At 35.1% G+C, this 15,758-nt stretch overlaps 1 protein-coding gene across 1 annotated transcript in view; it reads left to right on the forward strand.

Moving 5' to 3' along the window:
- The window catches only part of GLO1 (glyoxalase I), a 14,574-nt gene extending 4,676 nt beyond the window's left edge, over positions 1-9,898 (forward strand). Inside the window, exons 2-6 of the mRNA XM_006926592.3 lie at positions 1,691-1,773; positions 4,076-4,216; positions 5,070-5,137; positions 5,820-5,909; positions 8,424-9,898. Of these exons, the coding sequence (XP_006926654.1) occupies positions 1,691-1,773; positions 4,076-4,216; positions 5,070-5,137; positions 5,820-5,909; positions 8,424-8,512 (471 nt within the window). The 3' untranslated portion in view covers positions 8,513-9,898. The remainder of the gene's footprint in view (positions 1-1,690; positions 1,774-4,075; positions 4,217-5,069; positions 5,138-5,819; positions 5,910-8,423) is intronic.
- Positions 9,899-15,758: the final 5,860 nt, after the last annotated feature.

Here is a 15,758-nt window from a genome sequence, read left to right on the forward strand (position 1 = left end):
CACCAAAATTAACTCAAAATGGATTAAAGACCTGAATATAAGACAGGAATCAATAAAATGCATAGAAGAAAACAAAGGAACTAAACTCAAGGACCTTCAACTTGAAGAGAATTTTATGAAATTGACCTAAAAGGCAAGGGTAGTAAAAGCAAAAATAAATGAATAGGACTACATCAAACTAAAAAGCTTCTGCTCAGCAAAAGAAACCATCAACAAGGTAAAGAGACAACCATCCGAATGGGAAAATATATTTGCAAACAACGCCTCCGATCAGGGCCTAATGTCCAAAATATACAAAGAACTTGTACAACTCAATAACAACACAAAAAACAAACATTCCAATCAAAAAATGAGCAGAGGACCTGAACAGACACTTCTTTCTAGAGGACATACAAATGGCCAACAAATATATGAAAAGGTGCTCAACATCGCTAGCTGTTAGGGAAATAATTGTCCTTTGTGGATATTCTGGAAGCTATGCCTATGGAGTTGCTACTAGTGATACTGGTTCCTGTGGTACGTAGGGCTTCTACACCAGGGTGGATCTTCTTCCTGCACCTGAGCTGTCTACACTCTTTTAAAGTGAAAGAGATATCTGTGTGGCTGTGAAGAGTTCAGAATTTTCATGAAGCTCTGAAGAGTTCAGAATTTTCATGCCTGTTTGTCAAATCTATAGGTATAACAAGAAAATCTCAGGAAACACATATAGTTTACAAACTCATGATCTGGAAGGTACTTTGTAGTAGGAGACCTAAACTTAGACTCAGAAGGATGGGACAATTAATTTAATCACCCTAAGTACTTTTCTCATCTATAAAATGAGAATATTAATACCGGTGGTAATACTTCATAGTTACTATACCTAATGAAGTCAAACCCCTAATGATGCCAGACTCCTAAGCAAAGTATTAATGCTCATAATAATCTTAACTCCGTGAGTTAATATACTCTCCACCCTTTTATCAGTCAGGTCAAGCCTTTTGTTTCCTGATTTTTAAATTAGACAGATTCACAATGGCGTTAGACACTAACTTTTTACCCTATTAGTTAGGAGTCTAGGAGCTTGTAACTCCTTGCTATGATTAATAATAAATAGTTCTAGAAGGGCGTTCATGCATTCATTCAAATTTTAGTGATGGTACTCTTTATTTGTAATGCCACTGTCTTAGTTTAGTTTGGGTTATCCAAAAGCAGCCTGGAAATAATGACTTGGTTCTAAGTAGTTTATTTGGGATGTAGTCAGATAAAGTTCTGTGGAGTGGGAAACAGAGACAATAAATAATGTATAAGAGTGAATTACCACTGAGGGCAGCTGGGCTTCAATTCTGCTGTGAAGCCTCTGAGAGACTGAGTGGAACATGCCTCAGAATTGTCCCACTAAGGGGCAAGGAAGGCAGGTTTTTCTATCCATTATTGGTTGAGAGTCATTCCTGGTATGTGAACTCCCTTGCACTTTGGACCTGCCCCACCCAGGGGCCAGAAAATACCCTTGGGCAGAGAGCCATATGAAGTTGTAGATGGTAGGTATGGGGACTATTTCCGGGTGATTTCCATGGTAGACTGAGGGGACAAAGTTGCTTTCTGTTATGCTACAGTGGTGGACTATTTGCATCTTGTTACAAAACACAGTTAATGTTGGTAAAAAGTAGTAAAACTTAAAGGTGCCTAATATATACCTATTTCTCTTTAGGACTTTCTCTTGCAGCAGACCATGCTGCGAATTAAGGATCCTAAGAAGTCATTGGATTTTTATACTAGAATTCTTGGAATGACGTAAGTAAACTATTTACTGGTGCCTGCAATCTTTTAATACATAGCTTTGCAAATTTAGAGAATGTTTTCAGATCTATATTTTAAAATGAGTTAAAATTTGTTTGCTAAATCACAAAAGTCCCTTTGGCCAGGAGTCTGGGAGTAGGCTTGCCTGGCCAAGGCTTCTATTAAGTTCCTCTTCTTTATCCCAGCCAGGCTCACTGGGCAAAAAGACACCAATACTTGCATTTTCTCTAACTCCTCTCTCTCTGAGAGCTCTGGGTTAAATCCTTAATGTTTCTCGACCCTTTTATATTATAGCCACTTTTAGCCTCTTGTTTACTTCAGAAAAGAAACATATTAAAAGATATTACTTAGGAAATGAGTTTTCCTAAAATCGACCATCTGTCCCATATTTATAGGCTGTGTTTTCTTTTACTGAACAGGTAATATCCACTTATCTCAAAATTCTTAAAGCATATTTGTTTATTTTTCTTGATTTGAGGTTTCTTGTTTTCAATAATATAAATAAAATAATCGTTAATTTACTATGTGGATAACAATCTCCATTGACATTGAGAAATTCAAGTAATGTGGTATATGTCTATGTCTAGAAAATCTGACCAATTCAGAAAACTACAAAAAAAAAGTGATAACCTCCCTCTCCCAGTTCTCTTCTCCAAAGGTAACTGCTGTTAACAGTTACTTATAATTTTTTCCCAGAAAAAGTAGTTTTGTATATATTTATGGCACATTTAAAAGACAGAATGTAAACAAATTTATTGCATACTTGCCAGGCATTTTACATGTTATTTCATTCCATCTTCACAGTATGCCTATGATGTAGCTTATATCCCCATGTTACAGATGAGGGAAGAAACAAAAGCTTAAAGATATTAAGTTAATGGCCCCAGATTCTACAGTGAGCACGTGACAGAGCTGGAATTTGGATCTAGGTGTGATTGACTCCAACGCTGACATTTTTAAAGACCCCCCCAAATAGGGGGCTTGACATTATACTGAAAGATGTGCTCAGCTGAGAAAAGCAAGTTACAAGAGATCCGTGGGCTGTAATTTTCATCTGATTGGTCTGTAAGGCTTGTTCAGTCTGCTTTAGTAAGTGCAGAGATAGTTTTTCACGATTGGAGTATTTGAAGTGTTTGATACTTTATTATAAACAGATTAGGATGAATCTGTGATAAGTCAATGCATAAGATCTTAGTGGGCCAATGCATATCCCATAGCAGTGATAATTAAAAGATTTGGAACAGAGCTCTAGAAACCTAATTTGCTATGTGCTTCAGTCATTCCCTGTTATTGATTATGAATGAGGAGGTCTTCTTGGACCATTTAATCCTTAATAATCTAAAGAAAATTGTATTTTATGCAGCCTCATTCTACCCTACACCTTGCAAAATAATCTTACACTTTTTAAACTCACTTCATAGGCCATAACTTCAATTATCTTTTTTAAAACCTCAGAATTAGTAGTAATTCATTCACTCTCTCATATCGGTCTTTCCTTTTCTGCTGGCTCCTTCCCCTCAACCTGCAAAAAAGTCTTCTCTAGTCTAGTATAATTTTTGCTCTCTACTCTCTTGCCCTCCTTCCCATCATCACCAACCATCTATGTAGGTAGACCACGCTTGCTAACATATTTGCTTACTCACCTCCCATTCTCTCCCAATCCAGGGCAGTCCAGCTTCCACTGGACTGGGGCCACCAGTGGCCCCATGGTGCTGAAACTGCCCTGACAGGACCTTTTCATCTCTAGTAACCTGTTCTCAGTCTCAATCCTGTTTGACTTTTCTGCAGTGTTTGGTACTGTTAACTACTTTATTGTTGACTTCCACGTCTTCTGTGATAGTGATGTCTTCTCTTTTAACATCTATCCTCAATTTCTTTTCCTGGGAGTTTTGGAATAGTAAGAATTCAATACATTTATTTTATTTCATTGAATGCCATATATCTGAAAGAATAATAAGGTAATATGTTATATTTTTTCTCTAAAAATTAAATTTTCTTTTGAGGGTAACTTTTGCCGTATGTAAACATGTACCAGAATTCCAGCTGTTTCATTATATTTGAAGAGTTGATGAATTTATAAAAGTTTGCTTTTTTTAAAAAAACTTCATTTCACTGATATTTACAGATGAATAGGGTTTGATTTCCTCCCCTTCCCCCATTTATATACTCCTGCTTTTCCTATTAAAATAGCCTCATCTCACACAGGTCTTATTCTTAGTAGAACTTGAATATTGTTGTGTTGATTTTGGTATGAATCAACCTTTCTTGTTTTTGATGCAAGCTTGTTTAATTTCAGGCTACTACAAAAATTAGATTTTCCCACAATGAAATTTTCACTCTATTTCTTGGCTTATGAGGATAAAAATGACATCCCAAAAGACAAAGGTGAAAAAGTAGCATGGGTATTTTCCAGAAAAGCTACACTTGAACTGACACAGTGAGTATGAGATTTTATCTTTTTATGTATTCTACATTTTTTAAAAGCTCATTTCTTTACACTTTTTTTTTTTTTTTTACCAGCTTAATTCAAACCAGGCCTACCTAGTCACTTTGCATTTGTAACAATATGTTTAAATGTTTCTTCATCGATCTTTTGGTCTTTGTATTGTGTTTGTGGCATAGGTAGGGCAGTGAGATCATTTGCTTTTTAGATAGATAACCTAAGGCTGAAATGGCAAGATTTTTGCCAAACTGTAGCTAAAAATGTTTAGGTACTACAACTAAGATCTTTATAATTTCAGCATTTAAAAATGTCGAAATAGATATTCCCCTGCTTTCTTTTTATTCCTCATATTGTTTCTGTGCACTGGTTAACAACTAATAAACAGCATTTATGATTTAGTGTGTCCCCTGATTCAAAACAGCTCTGGAATCAGACAGACCTAGATGAGTCTCGGCTCTGACAATAGCTCTGAGACCCTAAACAAGTTATATCACCTCCGTAAGTAACAATCTCATTTATAAAATGGAGATACTCAAATATAGCCCATGGAGCTGTTGTAAAGATTTAATGAAATACAAAGTACTTAGCACAACAAATAATAGTTGCTATTATTATCATTATTATTGTTATCCAAATTCTTGGATTAGTCTCCTTAATCTAGTTAAAATCCTACTTTGCCTGTTTGCCCTTTCTGTAGTTAAAGACAATATTTACAGTAGGAGAGATTAGACCAAGTATATTAAGTAGCATATATGCATGGTAAGATTTCAGAGACAGACTGTGGCAACTTTCTTTTCAGAATCTCTGTTCTACAGGTCCCTTGTAATTGTTTTCTCTCCTTTTATAGCAATTGGGGCACTGAAGATGATGAGACGCAGAGCTACCACAGTGGTAATTCAGACCCTCGAGGATTTGGTATGTTTGCCTATTTGTATGTAAGATATATAGATTTATGTGCTTTTGCATTGCGTACCTATTCATGATTGTAATAAATCTAAAACATTAAGTATAATACATTTATTAGAAGTATGTTTATTTTTATTTGCACAAATAATTTATTTAGGAGTTGTTTAATCTCATAGCCTCAGTCTAAACTTTATATCTACTCTCTCACAATATTTTACTTTTCAGTTTCTATTATATTTCTAATAGACTTTTTACTTTGTAAAAAAAAAAAAACTATGGTTAATAATAACCTTGATTTTTGCTACCATCTGCTTTGATCTAAACTCGATCAAGAGAGGTAACAAAATTACAGGTTTAAATTGGCTACTGCATAGTCAATGTCAACCACAACCTAAATAACACTTTGTTTGATGTAACTTATTCTTAATAGATTGAACTATATATGAACCAATATTGGGCTTATTTTAAATAGTTTATAATTCAGAGCAGCTAATTATTATACCTGGCCAGTTAGAATTAGATTCTTGTTCTTTAACATATTATAGGTTTTGAACCTACTTTGATTCAATCTGTTTTCGGATGCCTTGTGTTTTGAAATAATCTAGTTGGGGAAGCTACTTGCGGTATTTGGCTATCCTGTTGCAATGATTTCTTCCTTTTCTCTGCCTTTTTTTGGGGGTGGCTACCTAAGGTCACATTGGAATCGCTGTTCCTGATGTACACGGAGCTTGTAAAAGATTTGAGGAACTGGGAGTCAAATTTGTGAAGAAACCTGATGATGGTGAGTCTGCTACTTGTTTTCTTCAGGCCTCTTTAGTTACAGAACATTTACTAAGCATCCACAGAGAGGATACTCTTGTGGTGAAACCATTTTGGTTGCAAGTAACTTTGAAGGTGCCTACTTCAGCCATCTTAAAGAAAGGAAGGAAATTATTGGAAGAATACCTCCTTGTTTTAGGGAACTGAAAGACAGCAACTAGCGTGGCTTCACAAGGGACTAGACACAGGATATGAGGAGCCATCAAAGACAGGCTCCCTCTCCTACCCTTCGACCCTGCCACATTCTCTCATTGGCCACTAGTTTTCACTATTTCAGGTGTTATCTAGCCACCCCAAAACAAGTCCCTTAAAGTGTATTTTATCTGATATTAATGTAGCTATACCAGATCTCTTCAGTTATTAATTGCCTGGTATTTCTTTTATAACCTTTGCATGTCCTTGTATTTTAGGTATGCCTCTCGAAATAGTATATATCTGGATTTTGTTGGATGTACATGTATTATAATTTATTTTACTTAGATCTGTTTCTGCCATCATAATTTATCATTTCAGTTTTCATTTGAAACATTTGTTTCATTTTAATCCTTTTTCTTTTTTTCAGTCTTTTTTTTTCCCCAAAAAGATTTGATATCCAGATATTCTCCCCAATAGGAAAAGAACTAGCTCCCCTCTACTTCCATCATGTTACAATTACCCAGACTGGGATATTATTTATTTTCTTTTTTCTTTGGCCTTGGCTTTTTTTTTATGATAATAAATATATCAAGGTATTTGATCATCTCTTCTCCATATATGTCTTGCAGCACCTTTTAGATTTTTCTGTCCTTTTATTAAATACCTCAACTAAAATTATTTTCAAAGGGTTTCTGAGACAAAACTTTTGAGACTTTGTATGCCTGAGAACCATGCCTTTATACATACATTCCAGTTTTGCTGAATATAAAATCTTAGGTTTATTTTCCTTCAATCTTGAAAATAGAACTCTATTTTCTTATTTTTCCATCCAGTGTCACTGTTGGAAAATCTGCTGAATTGTATTCCTTTGTATATCATCTTCTGTTTTCTTCTGGTAGCTTTTCATATTTGTTATTTCTTTGTCTTTGCATTCTTTCTGAGATTTCCTCAAACTGGCATACCAGTTAGATAATTTTTCCTCAAATGTATCTGTTCTGATATTCATCCTTTGTGTTCTCATCTCTCGTTATTTTTGAATCTATAATCCATTGTTTGTTTTGCGGTTATGTTCCTCAAATTCTTGTTATTTTGGTCTCAGAGGGGTTTTCCCCCTGTAACTATTAGCTATTATAGTCTATCAGGCAATGTGAATGGGTGTGGGGAGGCCAGACTCAGTCTATAACAACACAAATGATCTCAGGAAGATGAGCTGGGCAGAGATCTCTAGGCAACTGAAAATGAGAGTTAAACATTTCACATTCCACAGAACAAGTTTTTAGGTGAGATTCTATTCTCGCTTTGTTACTCATGGACAAAGTATTAGCAGTATTAGTAGGAGACACTTCTGAGATTGTTATTCCCAAACCCTGGTTGTGTGGAAAGTGAAGGCTGGGGAAGATCAGTTGGTTCCCACCTGTTTTCCTCAGTTTCCCACAGGTACAAGTCTTCTGTAGTGCCCTTATTTACTCCTGAGGACATCTGAACAAGTAGCACCCTTACCCCACCCCCCAAATATTGGGGTAAGTGTTGATGCCCAAGGCACTGGGAGAGGCAAGAGCCAAACTAACAAAACTTTTGTTTATTCTCCCATAGCCATGATGGACTACCTTCCAGCCCAAGTCAAAAGTAGCCCCTCCACATAGACCAGGTTAAAACAGTCACCCTACCCCATCTCCACAATTCTCCCCAGCCACCATCCCAAGTGTTACTTATTTTATTTTTTCCACTTTCCATCTGTTTCTCTGGGATGATCGTAGGGGGAAAGGAGCAACAGATAGGAGTGAAACTAATTCAGCAGCTTTGTCCCATAATACATTTCTGAGGTCACATTTTTCCATTCAAGCAAAAAACTCTACTACTAGATCTACTAGCCTTTCAATCCCAGTTATGAATTGCTACGAAAAATAATCTGAGTGGCAGAGCTTGAGTTATACAGAATAGTCTTGAAAGGGTTTGTATGACTGAAGCATCTGGGTCTTTTGGCTGTATGAGTAAGCCATGCTACCTGTTCCCTTGAGCACCTCTTTATTTTCTTTTTCCTCTTTAAGATAAGACAATTTGACTGCTAAACTGGTTGCATGAAGTGATGTCATGAAGATGAAGTAATTACCTGATACCTTTAAGATGTAGCCAGTATCACCATTTATTTCAGTAGAGTCGGTTTCCAGCTATTTGTTCTGAAAAACATGCATTTGGGCAACACTGACAGTAGAATTTTTTTAAAGTTAAAATTATAAACAAAATAATATACTTTATTAAAATGCAAATTAAAATTAAAATATACTTAAAATTTTTAAGTTTTAAAAAAGTCTTCAATAATGAAAATCATTTCATTTTACAGGTAAAATGAAAGGCCTGGCATTTATTCAAGATCCTGATGGCTACTGGATTGAAATTTTGAATCCTAACAAAATGACAACTATTACTTAGTTCTGTGAGAGTACTGCTTTCAGTGAAGACATTGTAGGAGTTGAAAAAAAAACATACAATTTAAGATATTCAGATAGCAGAAACTTCTAGGACTGATAGTGGTTCTCATTGTCCCATTCAAATTATTCTTAAGTCCATTTCCCTTTCCTTTTTCAGCTGTGTTTTTCACCTATCTGTTCAGTCATTTGAGTTTCAAAGTAATGCTTTGTCTTATGTCCTTGAATGTAGTATAACATTACTTTTTTAGGTAAAAATTAGAACACTTCCCTTCGGAGGCTGCATTTGCCTTCTATCTCCTAACTATGACTTCTCTACAAGTCTACCTTTGAATCATTTTCAAAAAAAAAAGAAAAAAACATTTAACATGTTTTTGTTGTGGTGGGATTTCAGTTTCTCAGAAATAACTTTTCACAATGGAAAGAACACTGAACAAAAATTAAACTTTATGTGTACTTCAAATAGCATAAAGGGTTTATTTTATAAAAGACAAGTCACTCTTGGGAGAAGTTTAGAACCGTGCTGATAAGGATGCTGATAAAAAAAACAAAAACAAAAAACTAACTTCTAATTTATAAAGTACTTTCAAAGTTCAAGGACTAACCTCTTTATTTTGGGATGGGGAGGAGGATGGCAATGTTATTTACTGGGTGGGTATGCAGACACCAGATTAGGCTATTTTATCTCACTTAATCCTTCCAACTGTCCAGTGAGAAAGAAAGCAGGCTAGACATGTAAAATAACTTAAATGAATTGAAGGCAATATGAATAGGCTCAAATACTCAAGATTTCACCATCATTTTTAGTATGTAGGTTGTACCTCAAAAATTAGTACTTCACAATACCTCCTCCAATAGTCTCCTGTTGTAAAACCTTCTGTGATTTTGAGTATTATCCTCTCAGCTCTCAGGCCTGAGTCCCACGGTGAGGGAAGAAAGAAGTAGTGGAGGAAGTCTGTAGCACACAGCTGCTCAGGGATGCCCGGTTGTTCCTGTGTGGTTGGTACTTGTATTATTTACAAAGAACCCCTACCCCCAGGTCTTCCAGATGCCAGTAATCATTTAGGATAAATTACAATCAATGATAATTTAGTTATCAGAAATTAGCTCAGTGGTCTTCCCTGCCACGATCAACATTTGATGGGTTTTTAAAAACCAAACTGATTTTGAAAATCTCTTACGGCCAAAAGAATAAGAACATCCAGATTGTGGTTTAACTATTTAGTTTTTCCATAGACTCTAGTGGAAGACCTTTGCATAGGCCATGCCAATTGTGCTTACACCGCTAGAAGCACTTCACATTTCCTTTTTGGATGTAATGGACTTATGTGAGCAATTCAAACAAATAGTAATACTTACAGACTGAAATAAAATACATATTTAAATAAGACTGTGTTTAATTTGTAAACTTCTGTCCAGCATGTTTTCTTAAAAGAAGAAAAAGGCTGCCCTCAGGGAGTAGTGCAAGGATTTGAAGGGGCTTGCAGACCCATCCTGAACTGGGAGTAGATGTAATTTTGTATATCCTGCAAAGCAGACAGCTTCTATGGATAAGGAAGTGTGGGAAAGGTGGGAAGAGGAAAGTAAATAAAGAATAAAGGATTGAGGGAGCAAAAGTACAGAGAAGAAAGGCCAAATATCAAAGGCAAGTTGTAGGAACCAATCAATGAAGACTATTTTCACATGATGCGTATAGAATTATCAACCAGGAGGGTTATTAGATTCATAAATTCAGTCATGTAAACCTTATTTCCACAGAAAAGAGCCTTCTCTACTTGCTAAGTATTACTTGGCCAAAAGATAGCCATTGCTTATTCTTTAAATTCATCTTTATATACATTGAAAAATATATATCATGTATCACCAGGCTTTGCCGGGTATTAGGACAATTCACTTACTTCCAATTAACTTACCTGAGAAGCGGTGCTATGAAAGAGTGACAGTGTCAGCACAAGAATCTTCTTGTTTTCCACCACTGGACAACAGAACTAGCTTACTGTGAATGTAAAATCAGTCTCCCACGAAACCTACAGAGCTGACCCTGGTATGCCATTATAGTACAGGTGTTCTGAATTAGGAACTGATGGCTGAGAGTCACAGTCACATTGCTTCCCTACATAGCATTCTGTCCAGGATTGTGTGCAGTGTATATAAAAATTTCTTAGTTACCCAACTGTTTATGAAGAGGGTTATATCGGTAAGGATGCTTGCTGTTGGCAATTAGAAAAGACCCATCTTTATCAGATGTAACAAGCACTTCAGAGGTTCTAGAAGGGGTTGGTAGTGAGTTCACATATATCAAGAACCTCAGTTTCCTTCCATCTTTCTCAGCCTGTCATTCTCAGCATTTTCTTTTGGGGATAACAATACTCGTGAACAAAGATGCCTACCATCATTCTGGGCGTCATGCATAAACCAAAAACGTTCGGTGAAAGAAAATAACCTTTTGTTCTTCAGCAGAAATTCTCACATTTTGACCAGAACTGGATCACTTGCCTGTATCTAATCACTGGCAAAGCAAATGAGACCATTGACTTAGATGGATCATATCTACCCAAGTTGCCTGCATGAGGGTGGACACTGGATCAAAATTGATACTTCCAGAATGGAAGAGCAAATAAGGGTTTCTAAGTAAGCATAAATAGGAACTGCAACAGGGTGAAATTAAATATTGAGGACCTAGTTGGTGCAGGTGCTATAAGAAATCATAAAGCATTTCCTGCCCTCAAAGTGCCTGGTCTAAGATTGTGGTTCTCAACCAAGTCAGACTTAGCAAACCCTTTTTATTATAACATGAGGACTTTTATAACATGTATCACACCCACTATCCTAAAATGAAATTCATATTTTCCTTATATGCAGTTTCAAAAAGCGTGAGTCCAATGCCTTTATTGTAACATAAAAGAGAAGTGAAATCAATTTGTAATAAAATACACATTTGAATATGTAAATGCCCAGATACTAGTATGCTAGATAATAGTGTAGTTAGGTGTTTACTCTTAAGTATGGAAGAAGTAAAACTGTTCAACAGAATATTGTTAACACTATTTGATATTTTAAAATAATGAATTCATGACTCCTGAAGAGCTATGATGTTACAACTTTAAATGCGTACTGAAAATAGGTGTGTTTTATGGGTCAAAGACCATGAATAATGTTACTGTTGGAAACATTTTTCCAAATGGTGATCAATTCTTGCTGAAGTTTTGAATAAAAGAGAAATACTCCTGTTTATAGCACAGTTTTGTCCCTAGTGAACATTTAAATTATATATGCAAATAAGTAAATAGAAGTTCTAGGCTCAGATAATAAAAAAGGCTTTACAATTTTAAAAAGTTTGTGGCTTTACGATTTTTAAAAATTGAAATATAATTGACATAAAACATCGTGTAAGATTAAGGTGTACAGTATGTTGATTTGATACACATATATTGCAAAACAATTACCACCATAGCATTAGCTAACACCTCTATCACATCACATAATTAACATTTCTTTTTCATGGTGGGAACAGTTAAGATCTAATCTCTGAGCAACTTTGAAGTTTATAATCCAGGATTGTTAACTATAACCGCTGTGCTGTGCATTAGATCTCCAGGATTTATCTGCTTGTTGTGTTTGTGTTTTACAATTTAAAAAATTAGAATAGTTTTAGATTTACAGAAATGTAAAAGTAGTAGAGTTCCCATATACTCTACTCAGTTTCTCTTATTTTTAAAATCTTATACTAATATAGTATATTTGTCACCACTAATGAACCTGTATCAATACATTATTATTAACTAAAGTCTATTTGCAGATTTTCTTAGTTTTTACCTGCTTTTTCTGTTACAGGATTCTATCCAGGATACCACATTACATTTAGTTATCATGTCTGCTTAGTCTCCTTCAGAATGTGATCGTTTTTCAGACTCCCTTGTTGTTGATAACTGACAATTTTGAGGAGTACTAGTCAGATACTTTGTAGAGTATTTCTCAGTAAGATTTTCTGAATTTTTCTCATGATGAAACTGTAGTTATAGGTTTTTAGGAGGAGGACTACAGAGGTAAAGTGCCCTTCTCATCACATCTTATCAAAGGTACAGACTATCAACATGATGTATTACTGATGCTGTTAAACCTGACTACCTGACTGCACTGGTGCTTGTCAGGCTTCCCTGTAAATTTATTCTCTACCCATCCCATTTCCATACTGCTCTCTTTGCAAGGAAATTAGTATGTGAAGCCCACACTCAAGGTGTGGGGAGCTATGCTCCTCCTTGAGAGGAGATGCAGGCTTTTTACCTAAATGAATACTCAGTGAGACTTTGCAAACTTTTGCAGACCATTACAGGAAGTCTCACATCCCTGCCCCTTATCCACTAAATACCAGTAGCGAAACCCAACTGAAAATGCCCCCACACGTTTCCAAAACAACCCCTAGGGGTCAGTACTGCCCCGCTGAAAACCACTGGTCTAAGGTATCTAATTCTAGTTTCTTTAAAGTGGAGTGACCTTAAAGCATTTAAAAAGGAATCCAAGTTCATAATCCATAGTTTAATGCTTTCCTCCTTATTTTCATGTTGTTTGCCACTAATTCAGCAGCAATTTAACTTAGCTATTTGCGAACTCTTCAGGATGTTCAACTCTCTTTTCACATAAATTCGTTTTATATAATATTTCATTAAATTATATACTTATAATTAGGAGGATGACTGGCCTGAAGATGTTGGTAATTGACACAACTGACTGGATAAGCACACAACTAACTCATTTGGGAAGCAAGAGTGCACAAGCATTCCAGAGGGTGGCCAACTGGTTATAGTTATTCAGTCTGCAAGGACATCAGTTACTTACTGAGGAAGTGGTAAGTCAGGTTAATCCAATAATTAGTGAAGTGGAAATTGGTTAAGAGAATTTTTGCTGTAAATGTATTGAGTCCTATCAACATTAGCAAAGATTACAGAAGATTTTTTAAATGCTAGTATCTAGGACTGCTGTAGTTGTAAAGAAATAGGCACTTTCATAGACTTTATCCAAACTTTTGATACACCAATTTTGCAAAGGATTTCAAGAGTCGTTACAGACTTTAAAATGTTGAGATCTTTTTATCTGGTAATATTGTTATGTTCTGGGAATTCTGTTTCCTAGAAAATAATCAGAGATTTTAGTTTTAAAATTATATCCAATTTATTGCTTCCATCATTATTCATAATAGAAAAAAAAATAGAAACAACTTAAATGTCCCCAAATGCAGAAATAGTTAACAATAACAGCACCCATATGATATAATATTATTTATTTTAACATTAAATTGTGTTTTCAAAGAATATTTAAAGATGCGGAGAAATGCTCATGAGGTATTATGTGAAAAAAAAAGCAGTATACAAACTAATGTACAATATGTTCTTGATTTTGTTAAAAAAAAAAAAAGAAACAAATACACAAAGAAATGACCAGAAGAAAATGTACCAAGTTATGATTCTCTCTGTCAGGATTATCAATGATTTTATTTTCTTCTTTGTAATTTTCTGTATTCTCCAAATTCTCTAAAATGAGCAAGTATCACTTTTATAACCTGGGATAAAAGAAATATTGCTTAATTTGGTAATACTTACTTTTTCACCTTTTGAATAAAATGAGGTATTTTAACAAACATGTTTTTTGTCTGCTACCTAAACTTATATTCAGATGGTAACATATTAAAGATTAGAAAATGCTTTTATATTAAGTTATTTAATGCTCTTTATATGGTTAAAGACTTAAAATTCTAAATGAGCCAGTTCAGTGACATTCAAACTTTATTTAAACATTTAGAAATGTTTAGTTTTTAAAAGTTGAAAAAGGTGATAACCCATGAAGGAAGTTAGTCAGCATTATTTTCTTATCCACAGCTGACTTTTTCTGAATGAACTTTCTCTTTGTTGCTTACATTCATTTTGCATTTTAAATTGTAGTCTAAAATTGCACCATAAGTCCATGGTACAATTTATGGACAAGTGCCACCCTGTGTTTGTTTAAGAAAGTGTTAGTCAATGCATATTGGAAACCAATATACATTGTATATTGGTTTAAATCTTACCAGTATTTTGAACACCTCACTATTCCAAGGATTATTGGTTTAAATCTTACCAGTATTTTGAACACCTCACTATTCCAAGGATGTTCTCTGTACCAGCATCACCTGAAAGCTAGTTAAAAATTAGGGATTTCAGCCTTTACCACAGACCTACTGAATCAAAATCTTTATTTTCAAAGGTGATTTGTGTGCCTAATAAAGTTTGAGAAGCACCATTGTGCAGATTCCTTTTTTTTCTTTTAATACATTTTTAAATTTTTTTTGTTTTTTAATTAATTAATTTTTATGATGACATTGGTTAACAAAATCCAGTGAGTTTCAGGCAGACTCCTTTTGAAAGCCACTAATATCAGAGCAATATATCTGTTGTTAGTATAGATACAGAGAATATCTGATATAATCCAAAAATAGGAATTATTTTCTCCCACTATTATAAATATAGTAAAACACTCATTTGTGGTCATGAATATAAGGGATATGTATCTAATCCACAAACTTGGGTGTAAGAAGTAGGATTTTTAACTGCACACAATTTAAAGCCCACTTTTTGAAAAGGTAGAGGGAAACTGAATTTCAGTAAATTTAGGTTCTCTCCTGCTGCTTTTCTCTGAGGTAAAGTCTTAAGTTTTTCTAAAGTCTAAAAGGTTGGAGGAAAGTGAGCATTTGATCTTCCATAGGCAAACCATCCTATTGACATTTGCTAAAATGTCAAGTATTCTATTTAGTCTTTTGTTGTAAATGTATGTAGCTTGCTCTTAGACCATCATTCATTCTTACTGTTGAGGCCACTACAGGTTTTGCATCTCCCTTGCTGCTTCATTCTGCTACTTCCATGCTATGTCAGTTCTAGGGAAATCTTTGGGGCTAAGACTTCAACACGGCATTTACCCAGGGAGCACTGGATCATTCTGATGCTCTTACATCATATGAGACCATGAGAAACTAACTCTACGAGGTTTATATAAGATCCTATCTCTCATAACCGTTTCTTCCCAGGGATCTTGCTGATTTCCAGGGGCTCTACCAGGAATATAGGGTCCTTCAACTTTTAAATTTCTAGACACTTCTATCTCAGGACTCTGAGATTTCCCTTTATCTTAACCCACAGGTGCAGAGGGAGGTAGGGCCTCTTCATAGGGACTCACCAGGTCTTGGGACTCTCCTAACTCCTCTTCTCACAACTCAAAGAGTG

The sequence above is a fragment of the Pteropus alecto genome, unplaced genomic scaffold, assembly GCF_000325575.1.
Source record: "Pteropus alecto unplaced genomic scaffold, ASM32557v1 scaffold7, whole genome shotgun sequence".
Classification (NCBI taxonomy): domain Eukaryota; kingdom Metazoa; phylum Chordata; class Mammalia; order Chiroptera; family Pteropodidae; genus Pteropus; species Pteropus alecto.